Source organism: Heterocephalus glaber, unplaced genomic scaffold, assembly GCF_053883595.1.
Source record: "Heterocephalus glaber isolate CG9 unplaced genomic scaffold, H.glaber_assembly_v1.0 deba00000621, whole genome shotgun sequence".
NCBI classification, from domain to species: Eukaryota; Metazoa; Chordata; class Mammalia; order Rodentia; family Bathyergidae; genus Heterocephalus; species Heterocephalus glaber.
In genome coordinates this window covers 28678917-28698636 of record NW_028258153.1, presented here as the reverse complement: position 1 = coordinate 28698636, position 19720 = coordinate 28678917, and the positions used below count along the sequence as shown (strand labels likewise).

The following is a 19720-nucleotide window of genomic DNA, read 5'->3' as shown; positions in this document are numbered from 1 at the left end:
CCTGCCATCCTCACCTCAATGCCCTGCTCACTCTTATCTGCTTTTCCATGCTTCAGCTCTCTGTCCTCCCAACCTGAGTTTAGGGCCAGGACTTGGTATTATTAATCTACCAGCACCTCTCAGAGTTTAGTGCAACTGCTACTAAAAATACACAGACTAAGCTCATGAACAGAACAGATGTTCCTCATTATCCTGACCTCCTCCCCAACCTTCCCCAACATGCCTTAGCTTAGTTCACCTTCTGTTGATTGGTGCCACCAACCACAGCCTCATTTAACTGTCACTGTAGCTCTTAGGACCAAGACCAAACTCCTTAATGTGTGTCAGCTGGAGGCAGATTCAGCTGCAAGGGAGAGAACCCGGAACACACCTGGATTAGAAGCCTGGAGATGGGCACTACAGGACTGGAAGATGGCTTCATGAGGCTGTCCAAGACCCAGATCTATTTATGTGGGGTAGAGATGCCTGGCTTATATCCACTACTGAGTCATCCTTGGCAGCCACTTTCTATTGCTTCCCTGGGTCACCAAAAACTTAGGTCAGGTCCTACCTAAACCTCTGCGACACCTCTATGTTCCAAAAGTGGCTGCACCATGCCCACATGGCCTCAGCAGCGTGGTAAGGTAGGTAGGGAAGGTCACACTGTCCTTACTGCTCTTCACTTAGCTTCCCACATGCCACACACAGTGAGGCACACCAAGCGTGACCAAAGGGCATTGAAAGGAATTAGGAGAAAATGTTTAGTGTGTTCATTCAATACGATTATTCCTTGGATTGATCCAAGGGAAAAGAAACCTTTTTCAGGCACACTATTTCCCAGCTTTGCTTCTCTTTTAGGAACCTCTTTCCACTGTCTCTGAGGAGGGATGTCTCTGTTATCTGTGGGAGGGACCTTGGAAGATGCAGGTGGTCCTCTCAAACTCTGTAATTACAAGGAGGTTAATAAAGGACTAACACAGAGCAAGCAGGAGTTGGGGAAAGCAAAAAGGGATGTGTCTTAGTCACTTTTCTTGTAGCTTGGACACAATACCCAATACCTGAAACTTAAAGGAGGTGGTTTATTTTGGCTCACAGTTTGTAGAAGTTTCAGTCTATAGTCAATTGGCTCCAAAGCAGGATGGAATGACAGACAGCAAGCAGAAGCGAAAGGAGATGGGAAAGGAGATTTACCCTCCCAGGCCTCACCCCAGTGACCCTTCTCCCACCGGGCTTCCCCTCCTAATGTCACATTTAGCTATAAACCCACCAGTGGTTCATCACCGATGAACATCACACCCCCATCATCCAACACCTCCCCAAAGCCCCACCTATGATTGCATGAGGCTTTGAGGGGACATCTAGATGTAAAGCATACAGGATCATAAGACTGGCAGCAAAGAGGAAGAGCCTGTAAAGGCCACGGAAGGGAGATTTTCCAGGTTGCAGAGGAACTCTGGCCTCTGGCTCCATGGTACCACCAGCCACCTAAGGAAAGCCAGAGGAGGAAGTGCCTGGCCCTCACTGCTCTCTGAACCCCTGCAGTGCTTTGACCCCCACCATAGAGGTCACCCCGTAGGAGCACAGAACAGGATGGATGAGAACGCAAAGTGGCCCTACAGGAGCAGATGGAAGTTTGCCCGCACAAATCCTCCATTCTTCCAAATCTCCATGCCCACCTCTTGGGAAAACCAGCCCCTTCTGCAGAAAAGGAACACTGCACGTTAGGGTGCAGGCTTCAATAGTGTTCAACAGCCAACAGCAGCCATTCTCCCAAAGTCTGAGCTCTTGGGGTAGAGGGCATGAAGATAGTCCAATCTGTGAGGTACTGGAAAGACAGCTATTCCAAGGCCTGGTGCCTTCTCAGCTCTTCTTGCCAGTGGGAGACCAAGCTGTATCTGTTCTCTACTTGGGTCTTGAACTACTTGGAGTTTGTTCAGGCTGCCATAACAGTCTTACTGGGGCTTCAACAACACAAATTTAGTCTCACGGTTCTGGAGGCCAGAAGTCTGAGATGGAAATGCTGGCCAGGTTGGTTCCCTTGGATGCCCTGAAGGATGGACCTGTTCCAAGCCTCTGACCTTGGCTTGCAAACAGCAGTCATCTTGTCTCTTCATATCACCTTTCCTCTGTACATGTTTATGTCCACATTTCCTCTTCTTGTAAGGACACCTGTCATACTGGATTAGGGCCCAATCTAATCACTTCATTCTACACCTATTTAAAAACCCTATTGGGCCGGGATTTAGCTCAGTGGTTCCGGCACCTGTCTCGAAAGCGCAAGGTCCTGAGTTTGATCCCTGGTCCAAAAAAAAAAAAAGTTGTCTCTCAGTAAAAACCCTATCCCCGGTACCAAAAAAAAAAAAAAATCCTATCATCAAATACAGGCACTAGGTGTTATGACTTTGACATATGAATTTGGGGTCCACAACTCAATCTGTAACACTACCGGATCACATATAGACCTATACATTTCCCTAAAAGAAATGACTCAGTACAATTTATAAATCCATATATATATATATATATATATATATATATATATATATATATATATGTATGTATATTTACTACCACATCATCAGCATAGATTCTTCTGGCCACAATAGTGGTATCTAGTACCTGAAAGAGAGAGTTTCTTACAGAGCCACCAGCCTGCCTACAACCCTTATGCTGCTCACTTTCTCTTAGGCCAGATGAAATTTTGGGGCAGGACCTCTAGCCCACCCATGAGTAGAGCAAATCTCCAGGGATTAATATAAGTTATCCTTAAGGGGTGGGATTATGGGTAACATTTGTTATCTTCATTCCTTCCTCAAATATTTACTGAATATCAGTACTGAATTATATGGGACCTAGGGAGGTCAATAGGAACATGGCAGTGTCAGTGATGGGTATACTAGTATAAATCACTTGGTAAACTGTGGTCTTGTAGTCAAAATCAAGTGAAGTGGCTGGGGAATAGCTCAGTTGTAGAGTTCTTGCCTAACATGTGTAAGGCCCTAGTTTCAATCCCCAGAAACACAAAATCCTTTATGATACTGAAAAGATTTAAGGTGGTACTTTGTAGACCCTTTGGCTACAGGGCTTGTAAGAAACTTAAGGGCATTTTCCCACATCACCCTAACTTGCAGGCCAAAGTAGAGAAGAACTATTTCAAAGAGGATTGTGGGTATGGTTTTGTCTAGTGGAGTGGATTATAATTTGATACACAGAAAGTCTATAAAATGGCAATAGCTTGGAAAAGAAAGGATAGAGATGGTTCCAGAATGAAAAATCTCCTCAGCTTCCAATTTCCCATGGGTAGGAGGCAGGCTGAGAAGTTACTCAACTGCCAAAACAAGCCATTTCTTGTAGGAAAGCATGACTGTAAGGGCAAAGCCAAGAGCTCCTATCGGAAATGGAGAAGCTTGATAAAGGCTTGCACACTGGCCTTGTTCTCTTGATGGCCACCAGCACACTCTCAAGCAGCACAGGCTACACTGCTAACGAGGAGGCAATACAGAGAGATGCTGAAGGAGGTGGGTGTTCCAACTCCAGCTGAGCTCCCAGCTGAATGCAGGCACCAGAGTGACTTCAGCTGTACTAAGTGGAGCAGAAGAACCACCCTGCTGACCTCCATCAATTCACAGACTCATAAAAACCAAGTCACTGTTTTGGGCTACTATGTGTTTGGGTGGTTGTGCAGCAACAGGTAAAACATGTCTCTAACCTCTTTCTTTGTTTTTTTTTTTTTTTGGTACCGGTGATCAAATTCGGGTCCTTGCGCTTGCGCAGCAGGTGGTGAAACCACTGAGCTAAATCCCCTGCCCCTCTAACCTCTTTCATTCAGGATCTTAACGGCACTTGATGTAGTTGTCTCTTCTTAAAATATTTAAATATTGGGCCAGGGATTTAGCTCAGTGGTGCCGCTGCCTGCCTTGAAAGTGCAAGGTCCCAAGTTCAATCCCCAGTACCAAAAAAAAAATTTAAAAAAAATTTATGCTGGGTGTGGTTGTGTATGCCTGTAATCCTAGCATTTGGGAGGCTAAGGCAGGAGGATCAGCATGAGTTCAAGACCAGCCTGAACTACACTGTGAGAAGCTATCTCAAAAAGAAAACAAAACAGGGCTGGGGATTTAGCCCAGTGGTTCCGTTGCCTGCCTCACAAGCGTAAGGACCCGAGTTCGATTCCTGGTACCAAAAACAAAACAAAATATAAATATTTGGCTTTCATGAGTCCATATTCTCTTGGTTTTCCTCTTAGCCTCTTGGCTTCTTCTCAACCTCTGTGTGTGTTTGTGTGTGTGTGTGTGACAGAGATCTTCCTGCTTCAGCCTCTTGAGTGCTGAGACAACAAGCATGTGCAACCATTCCTGGTTTCCTTCTCAGCCTTCTTACCTCTGTCAATCTTCTCCTTTCTATCAGCTGGACAGGTCTTTGGAATCTGTCCTTTCATGGCTTTTTTTTTTTTGGTACCGGGGATTGAACTCGGGTCCTTGTGCTTGCGAGGCAAGCGGTAGAACCCGTCCCTTCATGTTTTCTATTTTCCTTGAGAGTGGTCTCATTCAGCCCTGTGGGTTCAAATACTGCCTACTGTACGTTCACAACTGTAGTAGTGACCTCTTCTATAAATGCCAAACTTACAAATTCAGATGGCTGTTGGGCATTTCCGTTTAAATATTTTATAATCATCCTCTATTCTACCTGAAAACCCTTCGTAATCTGTGTTTCAAAGTGTGCTTATGCCATGCATGGTGGCACAAACCTATAATCCCAGCACTTGGGAGGCTGAGGAAGGAGAATATCTGCAAGTTCGAAGTCAGCCTGGGCTACATACTGAGTTCAAAGACATCCTGTCTCAAAAAAAATAAATAAAATAAAAAATAAAAGAGTGCTTAGGATTCATTTTAATCAGTAAGCCAGGACACACAGACATGTGACTGTCAGGAAAGAAGTTTTAATACAAATCCCTAGAAACAGATGGCACAACATGGCATGCAGGGCCACACAGGGAGGCACGAAGGTAAGTCAGAAGGCAAAGGAAGGAGGGAGAAATGTGGGCAAGAGCCTTTAGGGTGGTTTCTGTGGTAAGGAGCACAAGGTAAGGATGCTTAGGGTAGGCTTGCTGGAATGACTTCTGCAACCTCTAGGATATATGGAGCTCTTCCTAGTGGTCTGGGGTGAAGAGGAAAGGGAATAATGGTCCAGGCTGTGAGAGCCCAAGGAAGGAGATGGTTGCAGTATGGAATCAGGATTGGCTGGTTTGCCTATGCTCAAAAATCTGTTGCTATCTCTAGGAATAAGCCAGCCCTGGAAAGGTTGTCCCTCTAATGTCAGCAAGGACCAAGATATCAGAGCATCAAAGAAAGAAACTAGAAAATGTGGTTACTAAATCTTTCAATCCTTTTCATTTCTGTAATGTCAATAATAACAACCTCTCTTGGCAACCTACTGGCCAGGTCCTCTTCTGTCTCTCTCGGGAGCTGTCTCTCGCTCTGTAAAATTTCCTACTCTTAACCTCTGTTGTTCGTCAGAATTCATTCTTTGATTTTGGGAACACGAACTGGTTGCATCGGACATCTAATAGGTTTGAGAGTTGCATCTATTCCCCCTGTATCAGGAGGAGATAAGGCACCATATCAGCTGGGGACTGGGCAGGGTCTTGCCTCTATTTACTTATGTCCCAGGATAGCCAGCACTTATTACTTCATTACAGCCACAATTTATTTGAACAGGAGATGGCAGAATGTGTACTTGACCTCAGACACCAAACACTCAAGATTCAACATTGTGATGTCAGCTTGCTTTCTTAACCTTTCTGGTGACTCCAAAGCTCAGAACAAGGCAAACCTTTCAAAGATTAGCTTTTCATGGCGGAGGCAAAAGGGTTTGAGGAGGCCTGGAGCTGCTGGTTATCTCAGGTATGTGCTGCTAGGAGCCACCCAGCCCTACCTGCCTCATACCCCCTATTTGATCAGAGTTCATCGAAGCACATTACCTGCTTTGGTTGGTTGACTTTTGCTCCTGAAGACAACAATAATCGGATGACATCCAAGTAACCTCCTTGAGTGGCTAGAAAGAGGGCAGTGGCTCCATCCTGAGAGGTAACAAATTAAGTGTTCAAAAATCATGTGTCATGTTTATTTTAAAATAAATTAAAAATGTAGATTCTATGCCGCCTGCCTCCTTGCAAGCACAAGGTCCCAAGTTCGATTCCTGATACCAAAAAATGTAGATTCTAATATAATTTTCCATTTCCACCCCCGCTTAGGTTTCTATCCTTTTGTCAATAAAGAGCTAAGTAAATGAGGGGAGAAGTGTTCCTTCTTTTTTCTGCTTTAAATGTTTGATATAATTTATCAGTTAAAATGTATATGAGCCTGCTGTTGTCATATAGGTAGGTTTTCAAGCTAGGAATATACTTTCTTTTTCTTTTTCTTTTTTTTTTAATCTTTCTAAATTTTTTAAAAATTTTATTTTATTGGTACATTTTAGGTATACAATATAATGACATTCATCATTGGAAATTTGCACCTTTACATAGTCTCTCTTGGTTCTTATTTTTTCCCCCTTCCCCTGCCCTCCCTTCAACCCCTCCATCCCTCCCTATTGTTTTTTTTTTGGTACCGGGGATCAAACTCGGGACTTTTTGCTTTCAAGGTAGGCGGCGGCACCACTGAGCTAAATCCCTGGCCCTATCCCTCCCAAAGACTTTGTTTCCATTTTTTCATTTTCTCATATTAATTCCATTCCCTTCTTTCCTTTCCCCTACCCCTTCCACTTCCCCTTCCCCTTTGGCCCTTTTCTTCCTATTTCACATTATCTATTATACCTTTAAGTCCTTATTTACACTTTCAGTTTCTCACACCAGAGAAACTATTCACTATTTACACATGTGTGTCCTATTTATTTCACTTAAGAGTATTGCCTCAATGTGCATCCATTTATCTATAAATGTCTCTAATTTCTCATTTTTGATGGCTGAGTAGTACTCCATTCTATAAAAAAACCCATATTTTCTTTCCAGTCTCCAGTTGATGAACAATTGGGCTGCTTCCAAGTTTTAGCTATTACAAACTGTGCTGCTATGAACATGGGTGCATATATATCACTGTGGTACAGTTCTTTCAGCTTTGGGGAGAAGATACCCAGCAGGGGAATAGCTGGGTCAAATGGGACTTCCAGTCCCAGTTCTTTGAGGTATCTCCACACTGGTTTCCACAGTGGTTGCACCAGTCTACACTCCCACCAGCAGGGGAGCAGGGTTCCTCTTTCCCCACAGCCCAGCCAGCATTTGTTATTGGTTGATTTCTTGATAGCAGCCATTCTTTGTGGGGTGAGGTGGAATCTCAGTGTTGTTTTCATTTGCATCTCTCGAATGACCAGTGATGTTGAACATTTTTTCATATATTTATTTGCTATTTCTACTTCTTTGTCTGAGAAATGTCTGTTCGCTTTAGATCACTGAGAAATGTCTGTTCACTTTATTCCTACCTATTTTTGGATTGGGTAGGAATATACTTTCTTTAAAAGGTGCTATTCAAATTTTATATTTCCTCCAGAGTCAGTTTCATGAATTTGTCTTCCAAGGTACTTCATAGAAGTTGTCAAATTTGTTTCAAAAAAGATTTCTGCAATATGCTTTCTATAGCCTTTTAAATTCTGTAAAATCTGTGGTAATGTCTCCTAAGTCTTGATATTTTAATTTTAAAAATGTATAATTGATATTGTGTAATAGGAAGAAAAGGTCTAAAGGAGTAGGGGAAGTGGGAGGGGTAGGGGCAAGGAAAGAAGGGAAAAGAAAAAATATGAGAAAAGGAAAAAAATGGAAACAAAGTCTTTGCAAATAGGGAAGGGTGGAGGGGGTGAAGGGAGGGCAGGGGAAGGGGGAAAAAGTAAGAACCAAGATACATCATGTACAGGTACAAGATCCCAATGATGAATGTTGCTGTATTTTATACCAAAAATGTACCAATAAACTTAATGGAAAAAAATTAAGAGCTAAGTTGTAGATAAAAGAAATTCCAAAAACCAAATGCCCCAGACCTAGTTTGTGTGTTCTTATGAATTAGGAATGATAGTGTCCTTTCACTTAACGCTTCTGTCTTTCACGCTTTCTTACCCATGTCCCTCAGTGCGCAGTGTTCCCAAGTAGTAAAAAGCACAATGGGTTGGGGATGTGGCTCAGTGGTAGAGCATTTGCCTAACATGTACAAGCCCTGCTTTGATCCCCAGCACCTCAAAACAAAACCAAAAACAACCTCTCTTTTATTCCCAGTATTAATATTAATCTTCTATATTTTTTCTTAGTTGGTCTAGGTAAAGATTTGTCAAATGGGCCGGGGATTTAGCTTAGTGACACCCGAGTTTGATCCCCGGTACCAAAAAAAAAGACTTGTCAAGAAAAAATATTTTATATTGTCAAAGAATCAACTTTTGGTTTTATTGATGCTGTGTATTCTTTTTCTACACTTGATCTTAGCCAAGAGGCCGAGAAGCAATGTGTGTATTCTTTTTCTATTCTCTCGTGTTTATTTCTAATCTTTATTAGTTATTTCTTTTTCCTCTTATTTTTCTAGTTTCCAATGTGGAATGTTAGATTATTGATTTGAAATATTTCTTTTTCATGTAGGAATTGACAGCTATAAATTTCCCTCTAAAGGCTGCTTTTACTATCATAAATGTTTTAATTTCCATTCATCTCAAAGTATTTTCTGATTTCCTTTGTGATTTCTCCTTTGATTTGCTATTTAGGAACATGTTGTATAATATCTACATGTTGTGAACTTCCTAAATTCTGTTATTGATTTCATTATGGCTATAGAACATGCTTTACATGATTTACAATTATTACCTTATGCAGTTATATTTTAAATCAGATGGGGGAAGGGGTTACAAAAATACATTAAGACTTTTTTCATATATCTATATAAGTACCTTTACAGATTTTTTTCACTTGTAGTTCTTCATGAGAATTTGTTACTCTTTGGTGTCCTTTATTCTCAACTCAAAAGAATCCCTTTAATATTTATTTAAAAAATTTTTTCCTTTAATATTGCATTTAGTGCTAGCTACTAACCCTCACAGCTTTATCAAGGAATGTCTTAACTTCAATTTTGAAAGATAGTTTTGCTGGACATAGAATTCTTAGTTGGCAGTTTTTTTCTTTTAGCACTTTTAATATGTCATCTCACTACTTTCTAGTATGCATGATTTCTGATGAGAACCAGCTGTTAACTTTCAGATTCTTTATATATGATGAGCTGCTTCTTTTATAGCATTTGAAATTTTCTTTACTTTTATCAGTTCATGATGTGTTGGTGTGGATCTTCTTGAGTTTATCCTATTTGAAGTTCACTGAGCTTCTTGATGTGGAGATTAACATTTTTCATTAAATATTAAACTTAAAAAAATAGATATTCTTTTTTCAGTTTTTCAAGACAGGGTCTTGCTATGTAGTCCAGGCTGGCCTTGAACTGGTGATTCTCCTGTGTTAGCTTCCTGAGTGCTGGGATTACAGGCATGCACCACCACACCCAGCTCATTTGTAAAGTTTTGACAGTAATTTCTTCAACTGTTCTTTCTTCATCTTTCTCTCCTTCTAGGACTTTCTTGATAGATCTGTTGGTACAATTGATGGTGACCCACAGCTCTCTGAAGTGCTGCTCATTTTTCTTCATTTTCTTTTCTTTTTGTTCCACAGGATCAGATAATTTCAATTGATGTATCTTTAAGTTTGCTGATTGTTTCTTTCACCTGCTCAAATTTTCTATTATATCCTAGTGACTTTTTCATTTCAGTTGTACTTTCTGGCTTCAGAATTTCCACCTAGTTCTTTATAATTTCTATTTATTGATATTCTCTGTTTGGTGAAACATCATTGTTGTACTTTTCTTTAATTCAAGAGATAATTTCCTTCAGCTCTTGAATATATCTAAAATAGTTGGCTTTAAATGTCTACAAGTCTAACACCTGGACTTCTTGTGGTGTTTCTATTCATTGCTCTTATTTCCTTTGTATGGGTCATATTTGTTTTTTTTACATTAACACAAATTTTGGCTAAAAATTGGACATTTCAAATAATGTGGCATTCTTAAAGTTAAATTTCCTCCAGCTTTAGCTTCTTGTAGTAGCTGCTGTTTAATGATTTTTCCAAATTTTGTAAAGTGTGTATCTACAGTGTGTGTAATTACTGAAATCTGTACTTAGTTAGCTGAGTAGTGGATGGAGATTTCCATAAATACCTGGCATCAGTATGTCTCCCAGTCTTTGCTAAGGGACTCGGCATACTTCGTATGTTTTCAATAGAAAGTTTTTGAGTACAGAACAACTTTTATTTCTTGCTTACAGAGGACCTCAATGTCAGCTAGTAGTGAGATTAAGGGTCTTTTGGGGGAGTTTCCTGAACATGTACATAAACCTATGCATGCATGTGGCTTTCTTGCTTCCTCAAAATAAGCTGGAACTTTTCAAAGCCTCTATGGACATCTCATTCTTCAGCTTTTTGTTTAGTCTGCTGTTTTCCCCAACTATTATCCACTGCCCCAGCTAATCATGATATGAAAATATCATGATCCTCCAACCCTCCCTCCTCTGCCATGGGAGGCTCCTTTAGGACTAGGTGGTTGCAGAGCGGCTAAATAAAGACAAGCTTTTTCAAGGGGTCTTCCAGGGAAACACGAGATAGGTCAAATAATGACTCTTCCGTGGGGATAAGACTTTGAAAGAGCACCAGCCCTGTCTGTCCCCTGGTACAGGTACAGGGAACGCGAGCTGTTATTTTTCAAGGTTGTCAGGAAACTAGAGGGAGGAGAGAGGAATAGGTAAGTTATAATGCTTATACAGATTGTGGTTCTTAGCAAGATTCAGCTGTTTTTCTTGACTAAATGTTAGATGAGTTGCTGCAAGCCTTTGGTTAATTTACAGAGTTCTGAAAAAGTTGACAATTTTTGCTAGTTTTTTTCCATTGCTTTTATGAAGTAACCAACTTTGAAGTCCTTAACCCACCATTTCCACTGACATCACCTTGCCTTTAAGTTATTTTACTGCAAAGCAATATCAAAACTGCAACTAAAATAAACTGTTTAAATTAAAATATTAAATTGACAATTAAAGTCCAAGAGAAAACTTGACCCTATCCCACTTCCTAACTAAATCAATCCATTTCCTTTTGTCCATATTATCTTGTCTTCTTTACACTTAATTTTTTGTCGGAGGGGAGTTGGGGGTTGAAATTAACACTCTTGTGCTTCACACCCTCTATGCTCCCCAACACCATTTAAACATTTTTTTGTACTATTTCTATAGCAGAATTTTACGTTCATTTAATGTTATACCGTTGTACCCAGTGCACCATCTTTCTGCTGCTCATCTTCCCTTTTTCACTTTCCTCCCACAACTCATTCCCTACAACCAGTGTGTCATGTCCCTCCGGTTTCCTCTGAGAGCCTTCAGAAATACACAGCTGCAGACACCATGACCAGGACTTTTCGACCTTTCTATCTAGCAATCCTTTCTGAACCCATCATGGACATTCTTCTTGTTAAAGATGCGCGCTCATCTGCATAACGGCCAGCCACGTGGTTCTCACGGCTGCGTCCTGTGTCAACACTGTACAGGGCTTCTCTAATGTTCCTTTTGCTTCTGTAAGATTCTAGAAGATCTGAGAAGCAAGACCGCTGAGGGGGGGGCGCGGGTGCTGTCCACACATCACACGCGTTTGAAATCTCAATCGCCATTCTCCGCTTTCCTCAGCAGCGTGCACAACCCTCAAAGCACACAATACACAGTCCTTTGTTCTTAAGACTTTACATATTTATTCAACCTTTTTTTTTTTTTTTTTTTGGTATGTGGGATCGAACTCGGGACTTGCGAGGCAGGGCGTGGAACAACTGAGCTAAATCCCCGGCCCTATTCAGCCTTTATTTAGCAGGTGCAGAGGTACCTACTAGCTTTTTTAAAGGCCCTTCGAGATTTTTGTTTGAGACTGAGGACCCGCAGCCCCTGCGGAAGCTACAGTCGCTATGGGCCCGGCTCAGGGTCGCTGCGTTGCCTCCGAGGTGAGGCGCGCGTCCGTCGCCGTCCACGAAGCCTGGGTTGGCTCAGACTACGGCGAGGGTCCCAGAGGGCACCACGGGCTTCTATTCGGGCCGCTCGAGCCTCCCGCCCCCGGGCGCCCCGCGCCGGCCTCGGCGGCCCCGTAGCGACCTCTCTCCAGCGCTCGTCGGGCGGGCGCGCGGCCCAGCTGGGAGCGCGGGGGCGGGCGCGGGGGCGTGGCGAGACCGCGCCCTCTGTTTTCCCGGCGGGCCCGGCTTTCGCTTTCGTTTCCCGGCGGCGTCTCCGCCCGGCGCGAGCCCGCGAGCAGCCCGGCGTCGAGCTCGAGCCTGAAGTCCGACGGCCATGGCGCAGGCCGCCGCGCCTGCCTCCGTGGTGGGCGAGGTGACCCAGGTTCTGTGCGCGGCGGGCGGCGGCCTGGAGTTGGCGGAGCTGCGGCGCCGCGTGCAGGCGAGCGTGAGCGCCGACGCGCTGGAGCGGGCGCTGCGGGAGCGCGGGCGCTTCGTGGTCGTGGCGCGGGCGGGTGCGGGCGGCGCGGCGGGGTCTGGGTGCGTGGTGCTGGCCGCGTCTTCGCTTCGCCTGTGCCGCGCACATCTGGGACCCAAGCCGGGCTGCGCGGGACTCTGCGCGCAGCTGCACCTCTGCAGGTTCATGATCTACGGCGCCTGCAAGTTCCTGCGGATCGGGTGAGGGGGCAAGGAGTGGGGTGGGAGTGGGCAGGGCACCCCCACTCATTTCAGGCTCCTCTTAAAGTTTTAAGGCGACAACTAGGTGGCCCTGCAGGGCCCACATCCCCTTCATGCTCTTCACCATTTATTGAGCACCTACTTAGTACCTGGCCCCGAGTGAGAGAGTCGTGGTCAAGTGTCATCCTTCTGGCTCCCAAGGACCCAGCGGCTTAGATTGGATACCAGGGTGGCCACCCTGGCGGTGGCAGGATGGGCTGGGGAGGGAAGCCGTGGTGGCCCAGGGCAGTTCCAAGATTCCTGGTCTGCAGTCAGCTTTGAGAACCAGATAGTGAGGGCAGGGCTCTCTGCGGTGGCTGGAAAGAATCTGGAAATCAGGAAACTTCGCTCACCTGCTCAACCTTGCTCATCTGGTGGCCCTTTTCCTGCCTGCAGTGCCCTTCCTGGTGCGCTCCATTAATGCGTCAAGCCGCAAACCAAAGATCAGGTTCTTTTGAGCGCTGTTTCTCTTACTGTTCCTCACACCTCACTGTTGTACGTTCCTCAAAGTTCCCAGCTTGCCCCTCACCCCCCAAGATGGTAAATTCCCACAGCACAGCGCTCCCTGCTGTCTCTGCTCTGCTTGGCTGGCTCCCCAGCCCCTGTGCATAGCAGGCAGAGCAGGTGGCCGGTGAGATGGGTCCAGTAGGTTGCTAAGGTTTCTGCTGAAGAATTTGGATCTCACCTTGAAGGTGATGAGGCCCATCCAATGGCAGGAGACGCAGCCATGAAGTGTGCATTTTGGGAAGAGGTCTTGGCTAGTGCTGTGGACGCTGATTAGCTAGAATGTTTCCCTCTTTTTTTTTTTGTTCCCCCTCACTTCATTTTTCTTTTGTCTTAACACAATAGGTACCATTTCTTGCTCAAGTTGGGTCTAATAGCCTGGGACAGGGGCCTTGATCCGTGCAGTCATTTAGGGATCCAGACTGACTTAAGCTCCGCCCTTCTCAGCGGTGACTCTTGAGGCCATTCTAGATGGAGAGTAGAAGATTGAATGGAAGGTTTTTGGGGTTTTTTGGTACCGGGAATTGAATTCGGGACCTTTTGCTTTCGAGGCAGGCGGTGGCACCACTGAGCTAAATCCCCAGTCCTGAATGGAAGGGTTTTATGGGCCAGGTCTAGAAGTGGTACACATCATTCCACTTACATCCTCTGACTGGAGCCCTCATGACTCAAACCCGGCTGGGAAGTGTGGTCCCTAGGAACCAGCTCCCCAGATAGCTAGGTAGACTGACTTTTCCAAGGGATGTGTTTGTGAGAAATTGGGAGAAGCTGAGTTGGAGATGGTGTGGAGAGGCTTTGGGAGACATGATGACTATCGGGTATTTGCTCCTACTGTGGACCTAAAGAGAGGGAGGGTGTTTTAATTCTCTTCAGGTCTGAAGCTTGGGGCTAAGGCTGGGCACAGGAGGTGCCCGTTGGAGAGATGTTGAGTGGTGAAGGCTGTGGGCCCAGTGGCAGGAGTGGATCAGGTTTGAGGAGGAGCCTGAGGCCTGGAGAGTGAAGGGTGGAGCTCTGGGGGAGTAACAGCTGCTCAGGAGGGAGAAGGCACACAGAGAATGGGGGCTGGATGGGGATCCCTGATGAATTCTTTAATGAACCTGTTTGGTAGAATGAAGATGGTAGCCCCATTCTTTTGATTTCCCTCTTTTGGGAATCTGCATCTGATATTTACTGGCCTAGGTGACTGGAGTTTTTTCTTCATTCTTTGCTTCTCTTTTCCCCAATTTACACAGGGACGTCCTTGACCATTCCTTTCAGTGACAGACCTAGGGGAGAGTAGGTGTGCCCACATGTCCTTGGAGAAGTGTTATCCTGGGCCCTAGACATTACATGGCCCTGGCTCTTCCTTGGGAAGTAAGCATCATGTTTTGGTTGTATAGTCACTCTGGGCTTCCTCATGCTTTTGAGCACTGTCAGGAAGTATTCCTAAAAGGCTGTCACCAAGAATGATTTCACCAGCTGTGTAAGGTTGCTAGGGCTGCCATGACAAGGTATCATTGATCAGGGGACTTAAACATCAGTCATTTATTTTCTCACAATTCTGGAGGCTGGAAGTCTGAGGTATTGGCAGGTTGCTTTCCTCTGAGCCTGTTCTTGGCTTTGCAGAAATCCGTCTTCTCATTGTGTCCTCATATGATCTTTCCTCTCTATGTCTGTCTCCTGATCTCTTCTTCTAAGGACACCAGTCATACTGGATTAGGGCAGACCCTAATGACCTCATTCTAAGTTAATTTCCTCTTTCAAGCCCTAATTCCAAATGCAGCCTCATACTGAGGTTCAGTGAGTTAAGACTCTGATGTAGGAATTTTGGGAGACCACTTTGGCCTGTAGAACTGCGGGGGACTGCAATATTGGTTATGCCCAAAGCACACTGTGAGCAGTGCAGCCTGTAAAGAGTTAACTCCACAGTTGACTTGTTTTGAGAAGCAAGTCTGGCCAAAGCCCATGTGCCGAGGTCAGAGTGACTCTTGTCCAAATTCCGTTCCCAGAGTTAAAACCTTCTTTACCAAAAAGACAAGGTTGATTATTAATCACAACCTATATTTTGTGTGTTCCGTTCCTAATTTAAGAATGCTTTGTCTCTTGCTTTACAGGCCTTGCTTGCATCAGTGATGTGTCCATAGCAACTACATGTCCTCTCATGTAGCCCTTTTATCTCAATCTAACTATGATGTCACCAATAAATATCGACAGCTCTGGGTGTTCAGGGCCTTTGCTTGTTCAGCCTTGCTTGCATGAGCATTGGTCATCCTGGCTCTCCATTTCTCTGTCTCTTTAATTTTATCTTTGAGGGTTTTTTTTTTTTTGGTACGAGGGAATCGAACTTGGGACATTGTGCTTTTGAGGCAGGCGGTGGCACCACCGAGCTAAATCCTGGGTCCTGTCTTTGAGTTTTTCTTTTAACTTTGTGTTGTAGCATTGAGCGGGAGATCAAAACCTGCCTTGCGGGTCCCTGATATATTATAATACCATCTCTCCTTCTTTCAGGAAGAACTGTAGGAACAGTCACAGCTTGATGACTGATCACAACCTGAGTGTGCTGAGGACTCATGGCATTGACCACCTCACCTATAGTGAGCTGTGCCAGCTCTTGTTTCAGAATGATCCCATGCTTTTGCCAGAAGTAAGTGTGGGGAAGGGTGGTGTTTCTCTGCATATAATAGAGAACTGGCTGCAAGGTTGGAAGATGGGGAAATATGGCTGAAGGGAAGCCAAGGACCCCAACTTGAGTAAGAACCATGGAAGGGACGCTTGGATTGAATTTCTGACTCTGGATTTCTAGGCCTGTGATCTTGGGCCAACTCTGCACCTCTCTTCCATCCCCATCAGTTGAGCTGGTACCTCCCTTGAAGGGCTCCCATGAGATTGGGGGAGCCTGTTTGGTCAGCACCTACAGCAGCAAGTGTTACAGAGTTGAGGGGAGGAGACAAGATGAGCTGCAGGCCCACCTTGCGTGGTGGTGATTAGAACCATGGTGTTGGGGATTGTGGGGCTCAGTTGGTCTGTGGAGAAGCTGTCATCTTGAGTGAGGGGTGGCTTCCTGTCCGCCCATGTGGATGATGGAGTCTTACATTGGCCATGAGGCCCCTTCTTACCAGTGACATGCTTGGTGGGAGGTGTATTATAGGGGCCTTCCTGGGCTAATGGCTTACTTTTCTGTCAACAGGTCTGCCTACATTACAACAAAGGAGATGGGGCCTTTGGTGGTTGTTCCTTTCAGAAGCAGTGCATCAAACTCCATATCTGCCAGTACTACTTACAGGGGGAGTGTAAGTTTGGTACCAGCTGTAAGAGATGCCATGATTTCTCTAGCTCTGAGAATCTGGAGAAGTTGGAGAAGTTGGGCATGAGCTCAGACCTGGTAAGCAGGCTGCCTTCCATCTATAGAAATGCACACGACATCAAGAATAAGAGCTCTGCCCCCACCAAAGCACTCCCTCCTCCTGCCAGCCTTCAGGGGACCTCTGGTAAGGCTGGTGGGAAGTGCCCCAGGCAGGCCAGGGTGGTGGTGGGTAGTGGATTTTTCTATATGGCCAATAAATAGAATGTGAGATTTGGAGCGAGTCTGGGCTTTCTTTAGTAAAATACAGTTGATAATCCTTTCTTAGCTGGATGTGTGTGTGTGTGACTATAAGTTTAACTTATAGACATGATTAAATAAGATAGTCTAGGCAATGTGAGTTGGTGTTGATGTGGACTGAATTCTAGAGGGCCCTTGTCTGTTCTGAAGTGGGGGCCTCACCTCCTTACCAGTTGTTCCCCACTTCACCTCCCAGGGAGCTTGCCTTTCAGCAAGGAACCCCACAGTCAGCTCTACAGGCTGCCTTTGCATTGGAGTCTCTTTTTTTTTTGGTATGGGGGATTGAACTTGGGACCTTGTACCTGCGAGGCAGGCGGTGGAACCACTGAGTTAAATCCCCTGCCCCTAGTCTGTTTTGATTTTACAAAGTGAGTGAAAGAGGCATATCTGGGCTTGGACATCTTCCTAAGGTGAATAAATGGCATTATTTTCCTCATTGTAAATTTGTTTTCCTAGTTTCTGCTCTTTAGTTCCTAGACAGTGCCCAGCCCATAGTAACCACTTAATATTTGTTGAATGGGTGTTTTAGAGTATGAGACACACCTGCTTCTTCGGCTTGTAGAATTAGGTCCACTTGTTTAGCTGTATAGATAGCTACAATTTTTTTTTTTTGGTACCAGGGATTGAACTCGGGTCCTTGTGCTTGCGAGGCAGGTTATGGAACAGCTGAGCTAAATCCCTGATAGCTACAATTTTAATAGGCCACTTTCTGAAATATCAGGTGATGGCCAGAATTACTTGTCACTCTAATCATATCTGATTTTTATATTTTAAAATTGTCCTTGCTGATTTTTTTTTTTTTACATTTTCTTTAATTTTTTCTTAATCTTTTTCAACTGCCTGAAGCCCAGTAGAAGACAGATTTTTCTTTAAATAGATGTTTAAAAGTGTCAGTTGGACTAGGATCTTATTAGGAAGGAAGAGGAGAACCCACTGCTGAATGGGGTCGGGTCTCAAGAGCAATCTTGCCTTTGGGAGAGGGAGGTGACCTTCAGGGTGTCTCAGGTTGGTTTTTGGGTTTTGAAGCCCACACCTTGTGGAGCATCTCAGGGGCTTGTGAAAAGAAAATGGAAGTTGGATAAAACAGTGACTTACGGTACTGTAAATAGGGAGAGGTTGCAGCTGAGTCTTGTATGCTTATTTAGGGGTCCATGGGTGGCGATAAATGCAGTAGGGAAAGATTCATTGGAGTGATATAGGAAAGGTAGGCTTTGAAGACACTTACATACCCTTTTTATGTTAAGACCTTATAGGTAACTTGAAATTAATTAAGGAGGTTTCATTTGGAGATGTAAGCTTCTCATGGCTTTCTTAGCTAAGAACTCTAAGAGTTCGTTAATAGATACTGTATTTGTTATACAGACTCAGATCTGGTTTATAAAGAATAGCCTTCCATTTGCCTTCTCCTGTGACTTGGGTAAACAGCCAGAGTTGAGAAAAGACCCCCTTCATGGCATCCTGGGTTTAGTAGGCAGTCGTGTGACCATGGCTTTCTGGCTTCTCCCTAGAAGGAGTGTCTGCCTGTGTATTTAGGGTGCTTTCATTCCTAACAGAGTGGTTCTGTCAGCTTGCCTGGGCACTTTTATGTAGCTCGATGAATGAATTCTCCTTGTACTTTGAGCTACTGCAACCCCTTATCAGAAGCTTTCATTTTTGTGGTGTTTCTTTGTAGAAAGAAGAGACAGTTCAGGCTCTGTGTCCCCAAACACTCCCAGCCAGGAGGAGACTGACCAGATCTGCTTGTACCATATCCGGAAAAGCTGCACCTTTCAAGGTAAGTGGGGGAGGGCCTGTCTCCCCCTTCTTAGGAGAGGTAACTGCTCCTCATTCCTAGAACTCTGCTACAAGGCACCCCTGGGGGGAGGCTGGCACTTTGACCAAAGCAGTTCTGAGGCTGTTTTGTTGGGGAGTTGAGGATGGTAGAATTCTCTGAATTTCTAAAAATTAAAGTATAGTTGAGTTTGGGGGGAACATGATTATTTGGATCTGTACAAATGAGTGTCATGTGTTGCCACTTGATCATCTTGGCATAGAGTCACAGACCTGTGTGAGACAGGGATACTCAGTCTAGTTGGACCCATCCTAAGAATTGCTTCTAAAGAGTGACAGTAACCCTAGGGGAGCCTAGAAACTGGGAGTGACCTCACTTGGGGAGGAGACATTCATGCTAGCTTTTGCAGGTGAAGCTGGGAGTTCCTTTTGTATTTACCCAGTGGTACTTACAGTTCCTATTTATCAGGTAGCAGCTCTCTGTGTGTCTGTATTTTCACTAAATATTTTTTTTTTTTTTTTTACTTGCTAACTTGGCCTTTGACTGAAGATTCCTCCTTAAATTTGGTGACTTCTCTTAAAAAACAACTACCACAGCTTGTTTCATTTTCAGTCTTTAAAAGTTGCCCAAGCAGTTCATGACTGTTTTCATTTTGTGAAAGAGTCAAATAATACAAAGTAAAGCAGGAGGTCCTCCTCAATCCTTCCCTAAAGGTAAACATGTGTTGTGTGGTCGTAATATTTGTTTTACTAGTTTTTAATAAACATGATAACATATCAGTTTGTACTTTTTACTTAACATTGTGTTGTGGAGATATTTTCCATGTGTAAATTCACTTCATTTTTAAAATGGCTGTCGGAGCATGCAAGTACCCTGTGTGACTCTTTCTGTAGATGTCTGGAAATGAAATGCTAGGTCAAAGAATGTGTGTCATAGAAACATATATATTTCTATTTTAAAATCAACATTAAGATATAATTTACACAATAAAATGCACCCCTCAAAATATGTAGTTTCGAGTTTTGATAAGTATATATGCCCAGTGATCAAGATAAGAAATAGTTCCGCACTGCAGAATATACCTTTATGGTTCACACTCACCCTCTCAATTCACCAGCTCCAGAAATC

The 19720-nt window shown here is 44.2% G+C and overlaps 1 protein-coding gene and 1 pseudogene across 1 annotated transcript in view; one reads left to right on the top strand and one right to left on the bottom strand.

Moving 5' to 3' along the window:
- Positions 1-8307: 8307 nt before the first annotated feature.
- On the bottom strand, positions 8308-8460 carry LOC147829410 (U2 spliceosomal RNA; annotated as a pseudogene).
- A 3829-nt stretch (positions 8461-12289) lies between these two features.
- The window catches only part of Parp12 (poly(ADP-ribose) polymerase family member 12), a 32645-nt gene continuing 25214 nt past the window's right edge, over positions 12290-19720 (top strand). The window contains exons 1-4 of the mRNA XM_004851277.3: positions 12290-12698; positions 15729-15864; positions 16408-16708; positions 18494-18595. Coding sequence (XP_004851334.1) covers positions 12358-12698; positions 15729-15864; positions 16408-16708; positions 18494-18595 — 880 coding nt within the window. The 5' untranslated portion in view covers positions 12290-12357. The remainder of the gene's footprint in view (positions 12699-15728; positions 15865-16407; positions 16709-18493; positions 18596-19720) is intronic.